The following is a 20,631-nucleotide window of genomic DNA, read 5'->3' on the forward strand; positions in this document are numbered from 1 at the left end:
AAAATGTTTTCTTAAGTTTGAATAATAAAATATTGGATATTTTATGTTTTCAAAAAATGTTGGTTTATTATTAATCAACCACAATTTGATGTATAAACCACCAAACCAGCAGATATTCAGTCTGGAAGCTGGAAACATGCTATTTTAGGAATTTAACCAGAAAAAGTTATGATGAATTGATCAAATCAAGGATTTCTTTTCACTCACCACAAATAGTGATTTCTCTGCTTTGGCAGGTGGAGACACGGTTGATATTTGGAAACATCCGGAGCTGTTTCCACGTTTCAAGCAGCAGCTGGAGGACGTAACGTGAGTGCAGCTGCTACTGGGAGAGAGACTCATCAGCAAGGTTTCAGACACATGAACAGGGATTTATGTTTTAGTGATTTAGGGTCTGAACATAAGCTGGGACGGAGGGTGAAAGTTTGTAGTGTGCACCTACTTTCTTGTTCCTGAAGGCCTCGACCAGTCCGACCGCCTGCTCCACCGTCAGAGGGAAGGTGAGGTGAGGTCCTGAGTAAATCTCTGGCACTTCGATGTTCTTGTAGCAGAAATACCTCTCCCACTCTGCGTCCCGACAGACCTCGTTCTCTCTGAAGATGTGTGAGATCAAATTCCCTAAAAGGAAGACCAGGACGACAGTTCAGAGATCACAGAAGGAAAATACTGAGCAGTATAGTTTGTCAGGGAAAAGTCTTACGCTCATTGCTCGCAGGTGTGAAATTGTCCATGAGGTAGCCGAGAAAGTTGTAAAGCTGCGCGGGGGGAGACGTGAAAGTTGAGCTGTTATTTTTCTTATTACAGCAGATATACAGAACATGTACTGAATTTCTCCTGGTGGTTTCTCACTTTTATCTGAGCCTGTTCTCCAGAGTACTCGATGGACTGGAAAATGTGCCAGGTGTATCGCCGTCTCATCTCTGTGCGGGCTACATATTGACGGTACCATCGCTGAATCAGGATGGCAGATTTTATAGCTGTAACACAAACAGAAAATATCAAACACTGCAGAGACGCAGGTGAATCAGAGCATCTAATTCTTCATATTTTCTCTGCAGCTTTACAGGATTCTTCCTCAGTGGAAATATAAACATTCAGCTCAATCATACAACAATGACATGTAACGCCATCGTTTTTCAAAAACTAATCATTGAAAGAAAAATGTGAATAAAAATAGCAAAATCAATTGTTTTGACAAAAGAGAACTGTGATATTTTTTTATCTTATTACATGTTATCACCAGAGCAATATCACTAACAGTATTGTAATATTTGCAGGGTCCTCTGCAATATTCAGATTAGAAACTGTCTCAACAGACAAAATAAGTAAGGAAGGACATCATATTTCCATCTTTGTGACTGTGAGCTTTTTACTGTAGTTTTTGAATATTGGTTTATCCGTTTAAGTCAGTTATTGTTCATATGAGTATTAATTCAAATTTGAAATTTCCTCCATCACAGAAAGTTCATATTTTGTGTGTTCAGAGAAATATCAGCAACTGAATCAGCATCATAAATTGACCAATTTTGGAAACATTAATTTTGTTTGCAAACTTTGTTCTCATCGTTTTCAAACTTTTTCAAGCAAATGAACGTAGTTTGTATTCAGTTTTATTCAGAAGTTGCATGAGAGAGATGTTCTGTTTACTGTATTTGGCAGTAACTTTTAGTAAATATTGTGTTTATTTCACTTCTACCTGAGTAAAATATAACCTTTTCTGCTTAAGGTGGACAGTCGACTTCTCCTCTATCTGCCCTAACCGACCGAGATATGTGTGGTTTGAGCTCACATCCAACACCTTGCAAAGATCAACAACAAGAACAACACAAACAGCAAGGTAAGACAGGTGTAGCTTACTTGTGACAGCTGCATGCAGCAAAACAGAAAATCAAAAAGAAATACAGGCACATTAATACAACAAATATAACAGGAAGGTTGCATCTATACTGCAAAAGTGCACAAAAACATCCCAGGCTCCAGAATAAAATGTTGGTATTATACATTAATGCAAAACATGGACACTTTACACTTGTATGTTTCATACGTATGACATGGTTGAGATTTTATTGTTGATGAGCTGTGTTTCTCATCAGGAGGAGGAGGCCATGGTGGATGGCGTAACACCTGGGCGGGATGACTGCCAAGACATCAAGTTCAAGACCAACAATAGCAGGTATTCTTAACGCCAGGCTGGATATTTCCAGCCGTGTTTGTAGCGACTAAGCTGGATATTTTCGACCAAAACATGTTTTCTAACCATAACCAAGTGGCCTAAATGTAACCGCTCATTAACCACAGCGTTGTCCCGACATGAAATTCAAAAATAAAGAAATCTTAAGTTGTTGCACATGAAATGTGGTTTGCAGAAATCTTCCAACAGTTTTTTTCTGGCAACTTTGTTGCAAAAACAAGGTAGACAACAAGAGGGACGTTGTGGTGATGATTTATGTAAATCTGAGAGGGTTAAAAGTGCTAAACAAGTGTATCAGTCTGCATCTGAAGGATCACGGTTACCTTTTCCAGAGGTTTTGTGGAAATGGTCGGACTTTGTAACGCCACATCCCATGACTGTTCCTGCACAGAGCACCAAACAATCATCACATCAGCAACCAGCACAGGAATCCAAAACTGCTCTCTAAAAGAGATACATGACTTTTTTGATGTCAAAAAGCTGACTTTATGAACATTTTTAGACTCAGCACAGATTTTAAAAATAGCTCTTCTCTCTAGGAAACAGGTTCATTCACAGAACGGAAAGTTGAGCGTGTCCCGTCAGCAGCGGGGGAGCTGCAGCAGGAGGACGTTTAACCTTTTAATCTTATTACCTGCTGGTTCACCCCTGACCCCTGTGATTAGCCTCAATCCTGAAACACAGGACTGTTTTATCTGAATTCTACGAAGGCTTAAAATTAAGGAATCTAACAAACTGAGGAGGCAGAAATAAAAATTTTAACAGCCTTAAGTTATTTTAATGTAACAGCCAAATTAAATTATTATTAAATGTCCATCTGTTGTTTTAAGTTAAGCAAATCGTGCCAAAATGACTGTTTAAAATTTTAAAAAAAATGTAATGAAGGATTTTTGAGCTTTTATATCTGAACATATTGAAAATAAGGTTTTGCTTTGCAGAGCTGGTTTTGGTCATTTTAAAGGCACAGATGGGTGACTTTCATCACATGTAAAGATATGTAGACGTAAGTCAACCCAATCTGGTTAAATTTAAATCCTGGCTTTTAAAGTGGACTAAAATATACGATAAGAAGAACACGCAGCACTTCTAGAGCATGATGATATTTCAGACCAAAACTGAGATTTATGACATTAAATTTCTTTTTCTGCTCCGTTTAGGTTTTACTCCATTCATCAACAGCTGTAAAAATCTAAAAACTCTCCCCTGTTTACTTACGTGGTCCCCTCCTCTGTACAGTCACCAGCTCCCAAGTTGCTTGGCTTTCGGCTTCAATAAGTATTTAAGCAGCCATTTACTGTGTTTCATCCTCCACCAGTCCACCAGGATCAGGTCAAGTGCTTCAGGATGTCGATCAAACTGGTCATCATACTGTAGGTGGGTGAATGACAGCAGCACGTCCAGCAGTAACTCACCACACAGGCCTCATGTGTGTCGCTGTCTCGGTCTGTGCTGAAGCTGGTTTAGTCTTTAGTCCCTCGGTGTGATCGCATAATCAAGGCACCAAGCCAAAAGTGGATTACTTGAGCTAACGACTTGATGCGACTAGACTGGTCTTTATATAGGGAGATGGCGAAGAGCAAAGGGAAGCATGGGTGACAAGAGGGAGCCCTGCACCTGTTTTTGGTTGTGTTTTTGATTACAGGTGCTTTTTTTGGAGCCCAGGATTGTGTTTGCGTGTCTGGTCAGGTGTGTTTATGTTGGACCGATACTGAAGCACATTTGCCAACAGGATTTTGTGATTGTGTTGTTTTTTTGGGTTTTTTTTTTTACTAATTCTCACCTAATGATGAGCGCGAAAGTGCAATTTGAAAGTTGAAATGGTCTGATGTTACAGGTCTGCATATGGCAGGCTAAAAGAAAAGCAGCTATATAGGTCGATATCATTCATGTAATTCATGTTCATTTATTTAACTCCGGGTTCCTGAACAGTTTCATGGACAAAAAATGTAAAAACTTTTCCACGGCTTTTGAAGGACACATAATAAAACTGGATGATCATTCACAGCATGTAACATAAACAGAAGTGTTTACTTAACTCCAAATGTTAATTATTGTTGGCTGTAGTAATTAAACAGCAAACTTTTCCAATCTCTTACAGTTGGTTGTGTTTGTTAAACTTTGTGGTAGGTTATCCACAGAAGAGTAATGTAATAATTAATTTCATTACAAAACTTTTAATACTTTTTTACAAGTTTTATGAATTTTTGAAGCCTGGAATATGAGACTGGGAATTTCCATGACCATTCCAGGTTTTCCATGCCCGTGAGAACCTGTTAACTTTAATTTTTCTATTTGTCATTTCTTGTTACCCCTCAAATGTTTTCCTCAATGTATGTTACTTGATCACTACTAACATTAGTCATTTAATCAATATCAATAGATAAATATAAAAGTCATCAAAAAGTAAAAAAAAAAAAAAAAAGTAAATTAAAATTATATTACATTTGTGATGCAGTAACCGATAAAATTGGGGAATTTTTTTTAAAATTTTTTTATCAATGAGCAAATCAATTATCACTGATTTGCAGTTGATATTTTGACCAAAAGCTAATCAGTTAACATTAATGTTCGCTAAGCTAACGCATTAGCCTGGTGCTAATTTAATCTTAAATATACATTTTTGAATGATATTTTCAGTCGCTACGACATAAAACACCATATCATGTCACCCCGTATAGTATTAAAACATTAACTCCGTATCTAACCCAATTTTTTAAAAACTCATAACCGTTGAAAAAAGCTGCTTTACAAACACACCTGAACGTTACCGCTCTTGAACGCCTCCCTCAGTGGACAACGTATGGCAGAGGTGAGTTAGCTAATGTTTGTTTGTTTGTTTGTTAGCTGTCAACTTCAACGACTGAAACGTGTTGTCCTCTCATTTATTTCGATAATAATTAACGCCGAACTGTCAAACTTTGGAGAAATGTTGGATAGATGTATGTTTCACCACTTGTCGGATCACATAAACATTTTTACGGAAGGTGTGTGTTTGAGCAGTGCGAAAACACAAGTTAACCCTGGTTAGACGGGGGCGTGTAAGGTTGGGTGTGGTAGTTAAAACTCTCGGTTGCAAATTTATTGGACACTTAATATAAATGCTATCTAGTGCTGCAGCCCATTTATAAATCCCAGTTTTATGGATGTTGCAGTGAATCTTCAGTTTTTGTCGAAACAGTTAAAGAGAGATGTTGATACAACTCGGGCCATTAACATGTTTCCAGGGTGCCCATGTCTCTTGATATAAACTGATATTTTAAGAAATTGATAAGTGCTGACATCACTGTTCAAAGTGTAAAAGAGTAAAGAGGCGTGAATGTTTCAAATACAGTTGAATGGTAAAAATCCGTTCAGCTACTGTGGAGAAATCAATGTCTAAAATCAATAAATTTCCCCAAAAATAAGAGGGTGTAGGTTTCAAAGACATATAGACCCAGAGAAACATACAGAACAGCTGACCAAGGGGAAATCATTACTGGGAACATAAAGCCCTTGGAAAAGTCTCTATAATGAGTCAAATTGAGCTGGGGAACATAGGACCCCCGGGAACATAAACTTCACAATATAAAACTGGGCATAACCACAGATTTATAGGACAAATGTGAATTTTTGTAATTATAAAGTTTATATAGTTGAGTTTCTCAACTGATCATGACACAAATTGTGGGCCAGCATCCACACACATTTAAACAAGTAGGCTAAACAAAAAACTTCCGTCATGTCAAAGCATTCAACTTTGATTCAGTGCTTGTTTTTAAAGACATAAAAATGTTCTAACAGTAGGGTTAGTTTTGTTAGTGCAGGACCAAACTGAAATCAACCTTATCATCAAAGAAAGTTTTTCAGTACTTAGCCTATTAATTAATTTTCCATGCTGGTTGCTTATTATTTTTCAAAATGTCAAGAGGTTTTGTGGACCGATATTGAATTACGTATGTAAGCTTTCATAATGTACAGCGAAACTGAGATGTGATGTAATAGGGGTGGCACCTTTTTTAATTAAATTTGCCTCAGACTGTTCAGCTTTTATAACAGTGTCACGGCTTTTCTTTGTGTTCTATGTTGCTAATTTCACGTTGGCGTCACTGTCAGCCTTATGTCATCATTCAAGCAAACCACTTCTAAATTAATTTGAAGAATTTTACAGCTTAGGAAGTGCCTCAGGGACATTATAACAGGAATCAAACATAAAATGGGAATAATTCTCGACCATATGGAATTGTGTGGGTTTTTTTCTCAGTTTTCGTTGGATCTGTTGTGTTTTAAGTGCCAGCAAAAGCATTAGATTATTAGTATAAAGTGACCTTTGACACTTTGCTAGATTGAAGGTTGCGAAAGGTTTAGCCTACAGTTTTGTTATACAGCAACATGGGACCAGAACTTAATTTTCTATGTAATGGATGTGGTTAACAAGGAATGTGTAACAGCTGGGGGCAAAAAAATGCATTAAGGTATTTTATTTTTAGTAGAACTAGTGTTACTCTCTGTTCTTATTATCAGAATCAAGTCTAACAGTTTACATTTGCATACAACTACTTTAAATGTCGTAAATAATAACAATACTAATAGTAGTAGTAGTAATAGTAATAATGACTTTGTCAAGGATACAGAGACAAGTCCATTGCATACTAAATAAAAATAGAAAATAAACAATAATGTATGTGCAAAAATACAATAGATACAATAAACATTGTACGTAATTATTTATGATGATTTATCATTTACTTTATATTTTTGATTCTGCCATCTAAAAGTAAGTCTATTTAAAATATGTATTATGTCACCAGCCTTCAAAAATGTCAGACTTATTTGTATTGCTTCTTTAAACAACAAGGCAATGCAAAGTGCTTTAACTAAGACATAAAATGGTATGAGACAAAATATAGAAGAGAACCCCGGATACCTATAAATCGAAGATAAAGATATGCTAAAAAAAATATATATATAAATTTAAAAAAAAGTGAAATCCTGCACGTGTTTTCACAGCTGCTGTTACAGTGCAGCACGTGGCTTCATATTAACCTTAATTAGCTTAAAAAGCAGCTTCCTTACCGAGAAATACATTCTGAGAAAGATTTGCTCACCAGCATCACTTGCAATTAATTCAACATTATCTGATTATTATCTTCAGACAGCATCTGACCAACGAGTCATTCTCCATTTCTGTGGAAATAATCAATTTAGCCCACTTTTGATTCAACAAAGACACACAGTGTTTGTTCCTCTTGCCTCATCAAATGGAGGTTTTCATCTCCCTGTTACTGAACTTGGACAGTTTCTGATATAATATTTCTTCTGTAATCTGTGCACACATCTTGAAAGACTCGTCATTCATTTTTAGATGGACATCAGGTCTGAATCCCGCACCTCTAGTTAAGTGACAAAAAAATTGCTACAAATTTGGAAATCTAATAATTGCCTAAGTGATTTTATTAAGCAAAATGATGAAACATTTTGTGGTTCTAACTCTCCAGTGTGGGGTTTTGCTGTTTTAAAAGGTACACATTTATATGTGTAAGTGACTAATGGAAACAAATATTTAAAACTGGTCCAGTATTGAACTATAGAGAGCTGCAGCTGCAAAACAGGTGCAATATAACGCTGAAATTTACACCACGCAGAGGTGCAGTACCATGCAGTGTCAATGGAAAGCTGACTCAGAGCTCAGCAAGCAGTTGTTGTTGGTTTCTGCGTCCAGGTGTGGCCAAAATTAAGTGAGAGATAGTTTAACTTTGGGTGGCAAATTGTGGTCAGAGAAAACCTGCAGATAATCAACAGTCTTGTGACTCCTATGACATGATGAGCTATGTTACAAAGAACTTCTTCCTGCCTGAAACACATGACCATGCCCCCAGGCTGCAGAAAAATGTAATTATTCCAGCAAGCCACACTACACTGCTGCTTGGTGTTTTTTTCGGCTCTGGTCTTTAGTGTTAACACTTGGTGCATGATCGCACTGTCAGTTAGCACCACTAAAAGTGCTTGTTTTTCCCACCGATAGGCTCGGATTATCAAATCAGATCCCTACAGAGAGAAACCTTTTTGTAAAAGGTCCCTTTTTCCCCTCATAATTGCAATGACCAAACTCACTAGACTCCATTTAAGTAAACTCATTTTTAGTTTGTACAGAACAAGCATATTTTCACATCTACGAGGTACAACGTAGATTTAATTGTCAAACGTAGTTTAAGAAAAAATGAGTCCCTAAATCCTGCTACATCTTTTGGCATCGAAGGAGGAGCCTCACAGCCTGGGTGGTTCTGCAGAGGATACTTCTGTATTCTGTATGTTTGTGATTGTTGTAACTCTGGAAAGACAAACCAAGACAGGTTTTGTGAGTTTTAGCGTGTCTTATGATGATGAAATTCCTGTTTATTGTATGTAGTCTGGTGGTTTTGACTGTTTCTGGTTAAACAAAAAAGAGATCTTACTCTTTAACAAAAATGTGTATTTCTGCAGGGATCATTTCCATAATGTTGTCAGAAACTTGAAATAATAATATTAGCCTGTCAGTGGCAATAACAAGCACTTAAAGTGGACAGTTCAACAGTGCAAATATGACCCAAGTGGTTACATTGCAGCCTGTTTGAAAGCTTCTGGCTGCAGCGCTCTCACTCAGTACTGGACCAGTTTCAAAAACTGTTGTTCCCATTAGTCATGTAGGCACTTTTCATTATTTTCTGACATTGTATGGACTAAGCAACTTAAACAATGTGATTGATGGATTGATTGAAATCTTAATTTTGAACATGTACATTTTTTAAGAGCATAAACATGCAAATCAACAAAACAACAGTGCTTAAGAAAACAGTCAATTCTTATTACATGTTTGAAAAAGAGTGGGTAGAAGTGTGAACTTTTCTAATCGTGCCCCCTCTCCATCAATCATTAGCTAATCATTCTGCATATGCTTCCTTATTTAAGTGCAACTTATGAATACATTAATAGATAGATATGAAATAGATATATACATATATACATGCATAACATTCAAATATATATAATTTGTAGCCAAAATGTCCTGCAAAATATAATTTAATATATACACCTTTTAGCTTTAACTTACATGTTAATTTCTTTTATCTTTTATAAACATGTACTACTCCCATAATTGATTGTATGTGCTTTAATAATTTAAGTATGTATTCCCCAGCACCCTCTAAATTTTACTTTAAAGAGTACAATAACTGATAATGATAACAATTATTAGTTGCTGCTTAAACCCAAACTTGTTACAAAACCTCCACAGATTGTCTTCTTCACAAACACAAACTCCATCATATGACAAACCTCAATTCTTTAGAGCCAGCTTCTTAATTGCACCATAATCTTTTTTTTCACACTTGGAGTTGCAAAACAGGGAGGGAGCTCCCTGCAGTTAGTTTGAGAGGTCAGAGCATTCAACACGTTGTCCATTGATAAGCTGCAGTCCCGACTGAGCTCTCTCTCTATATGTGTGTGTGTGTTTCAGAGTCTGAGGATGAAGATCGCCGTACTGGGAGCCACTGGGCAGACTGGACAGTATCTGGTCAGCCAGGCGCTGCAGCAGGGTCACATGGTCACCGCCATTGTCAGGAACCCGGGAAAACTCACCGTGCATCATGATAATCTAAAGGTAATGTGACATTGAGTTAGTGTTAGTCGTGTTGTGCTGCTGCTCTCTGCATGGTGGGTTCAAAGTTCAGTCATATGATAAAGGTTTTATTATGTCCAAATGGAGGTTAAATGAGGTAAAAGAGAGCAGAAGCCTCAGAGGTTTAACATCTGGGTGTGATGTTGTGCACACAGCAGTGCAGATAACAATGTGGACTTAAATACAACAAAGAGAAGCCTGGTGTTATTTAATATATTGCATGTTATCAATTAATATATATCCTTAATTTAACCAGGTAAAAGACTCATTGAGATTCAAAATCTCTTTTCCAAGAGTGACCTGGTCAAGAGGGCAGCTTAAAACACGGTTACAACAATAAATACAGACAAACAAATACAACTATCACACAATACAAAGAGCGAGCACAGTTAAAATGCAAAACAAAACAATCAGATACATAAAAAATGTGCAATTGTCTATTTCAGTTAACATTAGAGTAGCAGTCACATTGACCAATCGTGCTATTTTCTTGATCTCTTAAAAGTGACTTAAAATCCCCTAAAGTGATCAGCTCAGACAGCTTTAGGTCCTTCTGTAAGTAGAAGCGGCGGCAAATTTAAAAGCTTTTTTGCCAAGTTCTGTGTGAACCTTGAGGATATAAAGAAAATACTGTGAGAGCACAGGACATATTGAAATCCCATGAAAAGACCGAAAACAACATGTAATTTACTATATTAACAAGTATCAGCTGATATGTCTTATTCCTGTGTTCCATAAAGCTCTGCTGTATATCAAAACTATTAAAAACTTTTAAATGAGACACACTGTTTCACTGGCTGAAACTGTCCTTCGGTACAATGAACAGACACTGTACTGTTTGAGTCAACCCCACACACGCCGTCCTGCTGCTGTGCAAAATCTCCAGACCACAAAGTATGTATTAATCACCAGCTTAAAACAGTACCCAACAAATGCACTATTTCCTTCCTTCTTTGAGTAAAGTTTGCTAAAAACTTCAGTGCCAACAGCCAAAGTGAAAAGCAGTCACGTATACACATAAATCCATTATCCATTATCCATTTTAAAGATTTTTTTTTTATTAAGTCTTCAGTAGAAACCAATGAGCACTAAGCTTAATGCCATAGATGGGTAGGGAAGTCAGAAAATATTGGAAAACAGACCATTTATTCTTCATATTATAAATCCTGCTATATATATATATAAAAATAAATTGATTTCATTTATTGGTATTTCCCCCATCTTTCAGGTGGTGGAAGCTGATATTTTCTCTGCAAACAGTCTGAAGCCGCACTTAAAAGGACAGGATGTGATCATGTCCTGCCTCGGCTTCCCGGTCTCCTTCTTTTCGGCGGTGACAGGCTACACTCAGTCCATGAACGCTGTGATCAGCGCCATGCGAGAGGCTCGGGTCAACAGAATCATCACCATGACCTCCTGGTACACTGAGCGTGAGTGCAGCACACATGATGATGCTTTCTGTGATTTAATCATGGAGAAAGTCTTTGTTCATATACTCTTACATTTTAATTTGCGGTGTCCTAGGAGTCGTTCTGTTTTTTTATAATTTACTCTCTGTGAGCCATCTGCTGCCGATGTCAAGTGTGAGTATGTGACTTTGAATCAAACATTTACAGCTACTTATCCAACAAATTTCATTTACTAATTTGTATTTTTTCCAGGAATTTTAACTGTTTTTACTGGAGTTTATCAGAAGACCAATTTTGTGCACACTTTGTCTCATTTAATGGCACAAATGGAACTCTGTACAATAGGAAATCTGTTTAATGGGTCGTATGATTTTTAATAAATTTTTATATTATGTATTTACTTTAAACTGTTGTCATTATTGTTAGTAATATTATATCTCTGCATTATTATTTATTTCATTATTTGCTGGACGTTATGATAGGATGAGGTGTATGTGCTTGATTTTTTTAGCACATTTACTGAAAATCATATAAATAAAGAAAAAAAACACTATTAAAGGATGCTTATTGTAATGAATAGTTTTGTGCATGCACATTCGTGGTGAAATGTGAGTGATTACAGAGAATAATTTCTTTTTTCTTTTTTTTCTCTTATGTTGTTAGCTAACTCTGGAACGCAGTCATCGTATCTCATCCGGTTCCTCCTGCTGCCGATGATCCGAAGCATCCTCACCAACATGAACGAGATGGAGCAGTTTCTGCAGAAAACCGACGACGTTAACTGGACTGTAGTTCGTCCACCTGGTTTGAAGAACCTGCCAGCCTCAGGTAAACGCAGACAAGCAGTGGGCAAAAGGGGCAGAAACAAATGAATGACCAGAGTGAAGAATTGAGTTTTTTTTAACAAACATAGGACGCTGTGTGTGTGAGTGTGATGCTGCCAAGATCAGCTGGGCTTCAATCAGTGAAGTGTTGAATAAGCCTTTCTGCCTCATGATCCATTTCAACACTGTTCAAGCTTTTAAGCATGTGCTCTCACTACCTAATGCATTTATGTGAATGAATGGACCTCATTTTTTGTTAATGTCATTCCTTCCCTTAAGGTTTCAGCGTGTATCCATGAAGGGTACACTGTGCCTTTCACCAGTGCATCAATATACTGTAACTAAGTACATTTGCTGTACAAGTATATTCAATGGAATTACCCCCAAAGTAACCATTTGTATGAGTTACTTATCCTGCGTTACATGAATTCACAAAGAAAACTTTGTTTTTCTCACATTCCTGCATAGTGACAAGAGAATCCAACAAATGAGAAAGTTTTTGATGGATTAAAGTAAAAAGGGGGGATTCAACAACAGTGACACTACTTCAAAACATCTATTTATAAACTCTCACACAACTTGTGCAGTAAAATCCAAGCCTCATTTATCCAGTCATATGCTCAGTACTTCCCCAACAGCCGTCTCAGACAGGGAACTGCACAGAGAGTAAAACTTAATTTATGCTCTCTCCAAAGCCAGACTGCGTTGACATAAACAGTAATTTTACCTCGCTGAACATGGGAGCTTCTGCTGCTCTACCACTGCCTCCGTCAGTTAGTATGTTTTGTCTGTAGTAACGGATGTAATATATGAAACTACCCAACAGTGCATAAAATAGTTCAAATCAGCTCCACCTTGACCAACTACAGTATAAAAGTACAATGCTCAACACAGGACTTTTACGGGTAAAGGAGTATTTTTTTTTACAACTTTGTATTATATTTTTCTTGGAATACTTCTTCCAACGCTGCCTTTCGTTATTTTTTTTTACATGGGGTTGGCCTAGGCCCATTGCTGCATGTCTTCCTCTCTCTCCCCTTTTAATACCATAGCTGTTCTATCACCAAAAAAGGCAAAAAAAGCCCCCGTAAAAATCTTAAAAATAGATTTTGCTGCTGGCTCCATCCACAACAGCACATTGATTAGCTTCAGTGGCGGTGCGCCTGCCTGCTTCTCCAAACTGGGGGTGGGCCAACCGCATTTACTGCCTGTAATACACTGACTATTGATAAGTACCTCATACAACCCAACTTAAAAAGATCTAATCTATCCCTTTAAAGAACACATTAAAATGCTGTTGTTGTAATGACCTCTGACCCCCAGTTTTATTTCTTTGCGTCCTCTACAGCTCAGGAGTTTCTGACTCATGAAGGATACTTTGTGCCCGATAGCAACGGTCAACCTGCAGGCAGCACAGTGGGAAGAGGAGACGTGGCTCGCTTCATGCTCTCTCTGCTCAACAGCAACGCCTGGGTCAAGAAGGGAGTCGCCATCACGACCAAATAAGAGAGGAAAAGCCAAAGTTGGTATTAATGAAGGGTTAGTTCATCCACAAAACACCAGACTTCATTGATATCTAGCCATATTTTTTTTTGTTTTTGAGGATTTGAGATGTTTGCCTCCACTCACAATACAACATAGATATAGTTTTTCTCTGTTTTTAATTAACAGTCAACAACTTTACTGTTTTTATGCACTCTTATTGCAATTGAATATTAGACTCACATTCATATTTTTTCCAAAAACAAAAAAAAAAACTCCAAATAAATGTTAATGTTCATTTTTATCTACTCAATGTGTAAATAAGCAACTCTTTGTATGATAATATGTAAATGTTGCATTTACAGCTTAATTGACTAAACATAATCAGTTATGTGTTCCTGGGAAATTAGTGCCAAAACTATCTTCATGTTAAGATACCGACAGCGCTTTGGAAGAATATGTGCTCTTTTTTAATTTGGGTGAACTGGTCCTTTAACAAACAAGCTTTGGTAAAAACCTCGTAAATGGCTGCAATAATTAATGAAATGCTGAGATAGGCCTGTTGTTCATTTTGTTTGATTTTATGTTTTTCAAAACTCTTAAAATCTACAAGGCCTTACAACCCCCTGGGAAGCTTTGCTGACCCACAGTGGGGTCGGGACCCCTAGATTGGTAACCGGTAGTGTATGAAACACGTTGGTGCGGTCCAGCCCAAAATTCTGGTCGCCTTATGTCAAAATGGAGAACAGTACACTTAATGTTGGACACACAGCAGAGGGGAGCTGCTACATCCTCCCTCTTCAGCTCCGGTTGGACCCAAGGACGAATGTCGCAGTGTGACCGGCGGAGCCTCCGCTAATAACGGTATTTTGTAAATCGTGCTATGGCTGCTGATTACCAAACGGAGAGTTCTGTCATTGTGGCAGCACCCGATCTGACACCAACTCGTAATATTCACTTCAGTTTCAATCAGTGTGCAATTTAATTTTTCTCTTTATAACGGCAGGGCCATCCGTTCTGACACCGTGACACGTATCAGTTAATAACGTTTAAATAAATGTAAGCTCGTGTCTTACAGACACAGCTGCTCCTCAAACAAACTGATGAGGTGATGCTGTCTCTCCTCCGTCCAAAACTGACACAACGACCCCAGATGGCTAGTGAGCTGTCTAGTTTACCATTTCCACCATGCTGCCGTGTTACACTGATTACAGAGAATGAGGAATAACTTTACAGTTAAGCAGGACTGTCAGTGTCTGTCAGCGTGTCCACCGTGTCTGCGCCCATTTACTTTGAAAAAGCAATGGCCATTGGAGAAACAGCAACGTCACACCATCAGTCACGCTGGCCAATGATGCAACTTCATTACTTAGTTGCTCATTAACTCACTCACATGTTTCACGTTTGTAGGGCTGGTCTCACATACTGCGGTCCAGCCAAAAAGTCTACTCACTACCCGTACTTTCTATATGTGACTGCCTTATGTAGCCTTATCTGTCTAATGAATGTCCTTTATTTACTCTTGTTTGACAATTTCTTGTTTTTATATGTCTGAAAACCTTCATTAATAAGTTTTACCATTTAATCATGTGGGTGTTTTGACCATCAGAGGGAACCACTTAATATTTATCCACGAGGGTTCAGTGCACTCACATGTGATTGAAATACATGATTTCAGTCACATGAGGGCAGCGTTGCATTAACAACACATCCATGTCGCTTTTTACTTACAGCTACTGTTGAACCATGTGTTCACAGGAGTACTAAAATCCAAAGAAGTACTGTATCATTTCTGTAAAATAAACATGCGATGATGAAAATGATGAAGGATAATTTGTGCTTTAAATGAAGAATGAGGACTTTTATGCATTGACTGATGCATTATTAAATCCTCATGTGAGATAATTTGGTTTTGAAAGTTCGACTCCTGATTTATGCTCACAAGAAGATCGGTAAATACCAAATAGTCCTTGTCAGCTTGTACGCCTGTTGTGTTTCTTTGTTTTTATTTAATTCCAGGTCTAAACATGTAGAGTTACATTTATAAGTCTCTGCGCTGGCGACTGCCTTAGCTTTATGTTTTCAAGTTGTTCATCCGTCTTGTCTGTCCGTCCATATAGCTGTACATCTGTCTGTCCCAGTATCGTGGAGGCAATACTTCAGGAACACGTTGGGGAATTTCCTTAAATATGGCACAAACGTCCACCTGGACTCAAGAATGAACTGAATAGATTTTGTTGGTCAAAGGTCATTATCTCTTCACAAAACATGCTTTGTGGCATTTATTGTGACACACTTTGACACAAATGTCTAGGAATGAGCCCTGAAACCTGGAAATAAGTGAACATTTTTGCACTCCTGCTTTCCTCGTCTTGACGTGAATTGTTTTTTTTCCAGTACGTTTTTGGTTAGAAGCCTAAAATGAGGTCTTTAGTTATCACAGGCCGAGGAGACTGAAATCCAAATGGAAAATCCCAGTAGCCTTTGTCGAGGGAACCAGGGCAATATTTACCTTCGTGTTGACCTACAGATATATGTCATCCGTGTAACCCTCTGTTGGATTTTACATCCAAAAGGTCGAAAGCTGAACTATGCTGTGACATCGTAATGTTCTGCAAAAACACTTTTCTGGCCATTAGTCCACATCATAATTCAGAAACAAAAGGGGAGACATTTGATCAGATTCTGAATTTGTGCCACTAGTCTTCGGTGTCCACCTTGAGACTGGGCTGATTGCAGGAGCGCTTCTAGGATTTGAGGACATTGGAGGCAAAGCCTGGACCTCGGTAGGGCGGTCCTTGGGGATCCTCCCCTGTGATCATTTATTTTTTTGTTAAACAAGCTAATGGTCAAAATGCCAAATAATGGCCCCAATAATCAGCTAGGCTGATAATCTGTTGACCCCTAGTTGTAGGTATTGGTAGTAGTATTCAGTAGAAACAGAATACTTTACAACTGCTGTCATTAAAAATGTATTGATTGAGTTGAAAAATAGGTTAATGTATGTGTTTATGTTGGTAGAAAGTAACTAAGTACATTTGCTCAAGTACAAGTGTTAGCAGCATTACAGATTATTACATCCAAGGCTTTGATTTTTAGGCTTATTCTCATTTTAGGACCATATATATGGCCTGTAAATTTAGATATTTAATTTATTGTTTGCAGTAACATTGATATTTGACACATTGTCAGCTGTCACGTATACATGAGTCTGGACAGACATGCATGTAAACTTTAACTTGACTGGTTGGTGGAGGCATACAACAGTGAGGCAGTAATTCTAGGTCAAGTACACAGCACTTAAGGCCACACCCGACATGCTTATGTTAAAGTAGATGCTTGTATCATCTGTCAAATGTAAATAAAGTGCTGGCTTTGAATCAGGTGACCAGGGTGTGATCAGCAGTGACACATGCTTAGAAGTATGTAAAGAGTTCAGAGAAAGTCCTGATGTATTGTTGCTTTATTGGTCCTACATGCTTTAAACCGTAGCTGCTGCATTAAAGTTAGAGTCTTAAGTCATTCAAAGATTCATGTGTTTTTACCTTGATTATTTCTGCTTGCAGAGGAAATTATGATTCATACTTGCACTTCCAGTATGCATGATTGAATTTCTTTGAAACATCTACTGTAAAATGCAGTTGGTTGGTAATGGGTCAAGAAAAGTCTAATTTCCTTTCATTATTTTAAGGTAGTATGACAGGTAGAAAATGATGAAATAATAAAAAGTGTGTCAGAGGTCATGTCAAAGACATAGTTATGAGTGATGACGTGTTGATGTACTAGATGTGTTAGACCTGATATTTTCATCACTAGAACACTTTGTCAAATGTCAGCGAGCCTTGATTATTTCTGCTTGCAGAGGAAATTATGATTCATACTTGCACTTCCAGTATACATGATTGAATTTGTGAAACATCTACTGTAAAAAGTTGGTTGGTTATAGGTCAAGAAAAGTCTAATGTCCTTTCATTATTTTAAGGTAGTGTGACAGGTAGAAAATGATGAAATAATAAAAAGTGTGTCAGAGGTCATGTCAAACAAGGACAGTTATGCTCCTGTCTTCCTGTGATCAGAGACATAGTTATGAGTGATAACGTGTTGATGTACTTGATGTGTTAGACCTGATATTTTCATCACTAGAACACTTTGTCAAATGTCAGCGAGCCTTGATTATTTCTGCTTGCAGAGGAAATTATGATTCATACTTGCACTTCCAGTATACATGATTGAATTTGTGAAACATCTACTGTAAAAAGTTGGTTGGTTATAGGTCAAGAAAAGTCTAATGTCCTTTCATTATTTTAAGGTAGTGTGACAGGTAGAAAATGATGAAATAATAAAAAGTGTGTCAGAGGTCATGTCAGACAAGGACAGTTATGCTCCTGTCTTCCTGTGATCAGAGACATAGTTATGAGTGATAACGTGTTGATGTACTTGATGTGTTAGACCTGATATTTTCATCACTAGAACACTTTGTCAAATGTCAACGAGCCTGAAATGAATGCATAGCCATTAGCCCAACCCTGCACATACAGTGAAAACATTCAAACAACGCTGGGGGATAGTAGGTTCAGATATAATCTCATTACCTCTGGCTGAACTTGAGACAGTTTTCCGTAAAATGCCATCTTAACTTTATCTCAAACATTGCTGGAACAAAACAACCAGAAGTCCAAGACAGTAATCAGACAGGAAACTTTCTGGATGTTTCTCATGTGATTTGACGAGAGTCTCATTTTTTAGGTCACAGTGTGTTCACAAAATGTCCTTGGAAAAAACTTTAAGAATGATGACTGACAACATCTAGTGTTTCCGTGTGAGACAACAGAAATACTCAAAGATTGAGCCGTGTGCCAAATCTGGCCCTAAATAGGATGCCAGTAGACCTCCAAACCATTTTCTAATTCACAAGAAAAATAAATTGGAGTTGATTTTGTACTTTTGGTATATATAAGTTGCCAGAGTGCATAAAACAGCATCAAAATAGAGCTTTTTTCATATAAAAAAAAATCCTTGAAGCATCCTAAAATCATAGAAATGTCCTCAAATCCTTTAAGTATTTGAAATCCTAGAAATTTCCTAAAATCTTTGAAATGTCCTAAAATCTTTGAAATGTCCTAAAATGTCTTGAATTCCCAGAAGCATACTAAAAGCTGCAAAATAACCTAAAATCCCAAAAAAATCTAAAATCCTAGAAACATTGTAAAGTTCTAGAAACGTCCTGAAATTCTAGAAGTGTCCTAAAATTCTAGAAACATGCGACTGCGACTGGCCCCTGGCCTCCTGTCGTTTTGAAAATTGGCCCCCATGCGAAGCTTTTGTACAATAAGTCACCTGTATGCATACAGTAGATCTTGGCTCTTATTTGGATGTTTTATTTACGAAACGGCATGTACATTTAACATTAGCTTAGATATCCACTTTGAACAGTCAGTAGAAACACTTTAAGACGCATCAGCACAAACTCTATTCCACAACTAAAATCCCTAAAAGCCTCCTTTGCACTTTTCAAATTGAGGTTAAACAAGGTCTTTACATTTACATCTCAACATGACGTCTGGGCACAATCTGGCTCATCTTAACAACACTGGGCCGCCTAACTTTCATGGTGGCTCCTGCATGCAAAGCAGGTTAATTTGATTTAAATCTCAAGCTAAAGATAATATTCCTGCTGAGCGACATCCTAAAGGACCTTTGATCCACTACAGCTTTAAAAATGTCTCAGAGGGAGAGAATCAGTCACTTTCAAACAAAATTCACTGGAATATTGTGTGGCGTGCAACACAGTCACATGACTTTGGTGACAAAATATAATTGCAAAAGAGATGCATGCCAAACAAATCGGCAGGACCTGCAATTAAAGTTTAGAAAATTGGAAATCGATAATGAGAGTGCAGACAGAGAAACTGCAAATACATACTGTACATTAAGCCCTAGTCAATGATGTAGTATATACTTTTTTTTTTTTACCATGTGTGCTTTGGCACTGTTACTGTAAATATGCAGTCCTAATTTGACCCCTGTCTGACGCGATCTTTCGGGTAATTGGTTTTCAGTGATTAAAAAATTAACTGAAGCTTGAGTAAATAAAATTCATCATCATCAACACCAGTTGCCAACCCCCTTAACTCTTATGATGAAAATACAATGACATAAAACACAATTATAGAAAATAATAGAAAGTTGTGACTTTTCACACATTTAAATATAGAGTCTGAGTTGTGTGCTAGTATTTTCTGAGCAGGCCTAATATTTCAGCATAGACGTTTGCGATGATTTTACATTTTGTTATTCTTTTCAAAATAAATAAGTTTGTTATCTTAAAGGTGCTGAAACAGGAAGTTGCACAACTGACAAAAAAATAATTGCATACAATTTGGATACTTGAGATCAACTAGATCTGACTAGATTTTTATTTTGAGTAATTAAAAAAAAAATGATATACAGTTATGCTAGCAGCTCTGAAGCTTTAACTTACTTTGGTGATTTGAGCTAACTGCTAACATTAGCATGCTAACATGCTGATGTTTAGCAGACATAATGTCATGTTTGCTATCGTAGCTTAGCATGTTAGCATACTAACAACATGGCTAACAATGCTACAGTTGCACTAAAGACAAAGTACAGCTGAGGTTAATAACCAAACTAGGTAGTTTCAATGGATTTTAATCATAAACCATTGTAGTAGGCCTAATTGAAAAGTGAACTAAATGTAATGTAAATAAAGAAATAAAAGAAGTCACAAGTTCCCAAAAATGTTTAAAAAAAAAATTGGTTAGAAGTTGGCTAAAACTTGACAATGACTTTTAAGAGAAGCATAAATGTGGACTAACTGCTAACATTAGCATGCTAAGATGCTGCTATATCACCATCAAGCATGCTAACATTTGCTAGCACTAAAAAGAAGGTATAGTTTGAGGCCATTATTTTGGCGATATTTTACTTTCTAACTAAAGTATTGAACAAATTTAACATGTGGTAATGGTATATAAGTGCTCAAAACTAAATTACTTTTAAGCGAAGATGTGCGCTATCATGCTAAGATGCTAGCTATGTTCACCACCTAACGTATCAGCATGCTAACATTTG

The 20,631-nt window shown here is 37.3% G+C and overlaps 2 protein-coding genes and 1 long non-coding RNA gene across 7 annotated transcripts in view; 2 read left to right on the forward strand and 1 right to left on the reverse strand.

Annotated features, from left to right (window-relative positions):
* The window catches only part of LOC148189713 (uncharacterized), an 18,570-nt gene extending 18,204 nt beyond the window's left edge, over positions 1-366 (forward strand). The window contains exon 5 of the long non-coding RNA XR_015776385.1: positions 237-366. This is a non-coding gene — a long non-coding RNA (uncharacterized LOC148189713). The remainder of the gene's footprint in view (positions 1-236) is intronic.
* The window catches only part of ppef2a (protein phosphatase with EF-hand domain 2a), a 15,169-nt gene extending 11,526 nt beyond the window's left edge, over positions 1-3,643 (reverse strand). Inside the window, exons 1-6 of one of the 2 annotated variants that reach the window (XM_088076507.1) lie at positions 3,407-3,643; positions 2,515-2,574; positions 850-977; positions 701-755; positions 443-618; positions 208-322 (exon numbers count right to left, since the gene is read on the reverse strand). In XM_088076507.1, coding sequence (XP_087932633.1) covers positions 208-322; positions 443-618; positions 701-755; positions 850-977; positions 2,515-2,566 — 526 coding nt within the window. In that variant the 5' untranslated portion in view covers positions 2,567-2,574; positions 3,407-3,643. Of the gene's footprint in view, positions 1-207; positions 323-442; positions 619-700; positions 756-849; positions 978-1,857; positions 2,170-2,514; positions 2,575-3,406 lie in introns of those variants that run through there. The other variant, XM_042488564.2, reaches the window with a different exon arrangement.
* On the forward strand, positions 885-17,061 carry LOC121944684 (flavin reductase (NADPH)-like). Of its 4 annotated transcripts, XM_042488567.2 has the most exons (7): positions 885-1,019; positions 1,727-1,837; positions 2,094-2,173; positions 9,663-9,806; positions 11,053-11,254; positions 11,897-12,061; positions 13,406-17,061. In XM_042488567.2, exons 4-7 carry the CDS (start codon positions 9,672-9,674, stop codon positions 13,561-13,563), a joined length of 660 nt encoding a protein of 219 aa, XP_042344501.1. In that variant the 5' UTR covers positions 885-1,019; positions 1,727-1,837; positions 2,094-2,173; positions 9,663-9,671; the 3' UTR covers positions 13,564-17,061. The 4 variants fall into 4 exon arrangements, with proteins under 4 accessions (XP_042344501.1, XP_042344499.1, XP_042344502.1 ...); XM_042488565.2 differs by lacking the exons at positions 885-1,019; positions 1,727-1,837; positions 2,094-2,173 and adding an exon at positions 4,908-5,000; XM_042488568.2 differs by lacking the exons at positions 885-1,019; positions 1,727-1,837; positions 2,094-2,173 and adding an exon at positions 5,043-5,175.
* The last annotated feature ends 3,570 nt before the right edge of the window (positions 17,062-20,631 follow it).

The sequence above is a fragment of the Plectropomus leopardus genome, chromosome 4 (assembly GCF_026936395.1).
Source record: "Plectropomus leopardus strain MGB_pleo_1.0 chromosome 4, ASM2693639v1, whole genome shotgun sequence".
Taxonomy (NCBI): domain Eukaryota; kingdom Metazoa; phylum Chordata; class Actinopteri; order Perciformes; family Serranidae; genus Plectropomus; species Plectropomus leopardus.